Consider the following 1,300-nt stretch of genomic DNA (forward strand, 5'->3'; position numbering starts at 1 on the left):
CCAGCCACTCTTCCCCAAGCGTTGCATGGGGTTGTTGTGATCCAAGCGGAAGACCCTGCACTTGGCCTTGTGTAATCTCATACAGTTGGCCTCAGCCCATTGATTATGTCCTTAAATTATGTTATTATCCAGACAGGTTAAATGAGATTTACTCCAGTTTTACAAAGTTTCAAGAGTATTGACAGGCATAATGAAAAAATTAGTGAATCAACACAATTTCCTAACAAGAAATCATTAAAGATCAAATCTAAAAGCATTAATACTGCCTAGAACAAATTCACAAAAATATCTGACTTCAGAGGATACGTCTAAAAGACTTTTTTTTTTTTTTAAATCTCCAAAGGAAAAGCTGGAGAAAGTTTTCAAGTCTGGTACTATAAATATTTTAAGATGCAAAGACCACTTAAAACTTACCAGAGTTTCTTCAATAAAAATGTATCTATTGGAACTAGGAATATTCATCCCAGAATGACCCAACAAATAAAATTAGAATAAACATACTGCAACAAAATAGCTCCTCACCTGAGAGCACGGTCTGTGATCTGGTAACATCCAGACAGACTGAGAAACTGAAGAACTCGTGCAGTCTCTTCATCTGTATTTTCACTCCCAGAGTATGCAGAGTCTTTTTTCTCTGACTGCTTAGTCCTTGTTGGTTTTTTACACAGTGCAGAGGACTCTGGAAGTGCTCGAATAGTTCTTAGTGCTGTCCCAGCACAACAAAATGAGTGACCGCAGTAAATTAAGTCAGCAGAAGGACAGTGCTGCTGCCACCCTCTAGTCCTTAATCCATAAATGTCTCTACTGTAGCACGATGCAGAACAATTAATATGGGATGTTGGTTCCATAAGACAAAATCCTTCAACGTTTCTGTGTCTCCACTCTGCAGCATCTTCAATGTCAGCTAAATCATCTGTATCTAACATCCACACATCAGCAGAATTGAAGTTTTCTGAGCCATCAGGTTTAGTCCAATGCTGCTCACTACCTCCTCCCTCAATGAGGTTTTCATTGTTGATTTCATGCAAACAATTATACTTCTTGTTGGACTGCAGAGTAATATCTCTGTTTTTCCACAAAGTCTTAGCATTCCTGTTCCTGCAGCTTTTCAGAATACCTCTGGCATGGTGAGTTGATAGGATACCCAGTGCTCTGGAAATCCTCTCTATAGCCACATCTGTGATTTTTTCACATCCAGACAGATCAAGGTGGCGTAGATTTTGGCAATAACCGACTGAAGACCAACTGAAATCAGGCAAAAAAATGGTTTGGTTGGTTGAGTTTTTCCAGTTGTTTTTTT

The 1,300-nt window shown here is 38.9% G+C and overlaps 1 protein-coding gene across 1 annotated transcript in view; it reads right to left on the reverse strand.

Moving 5' to 3' along the window:
• Positions 1–522: 522 nt before the first annotated feature.
• FBXL5 (F-box and leucine-rich repeat protein 5) overlaps positions 523–1,300 on the reverse strand; it is a gene marked incomplete at its 3' end in the record, with an annotated part of 12,314 nt that continues 11,536 nt past the window's right edge. The window contains exon 8 of the mRNA XM_009695912.1: positions 523–1,245. Within this exon, the coding sequence (XP_009694214.1) occupies positions 523–1,245 (723 nt within the window). The remainder of the gene's footprint in view (positions 1,246–1,300) is intronic.

This window comes from Cariama cristata, unplaced genomic scaffold, assembly GCF_000690535.1.
Source record: "Cariama cristata isolate BGI_N322 unplaced genomic scaffold, ASM69053v1 scaffold5532, whole genome shotgun sequence".
NCBI lineage: Eukaryota > Metazoa > Chordata > Aves > Cariamiformes > Cariamidae > Cariama > Cariama cristata.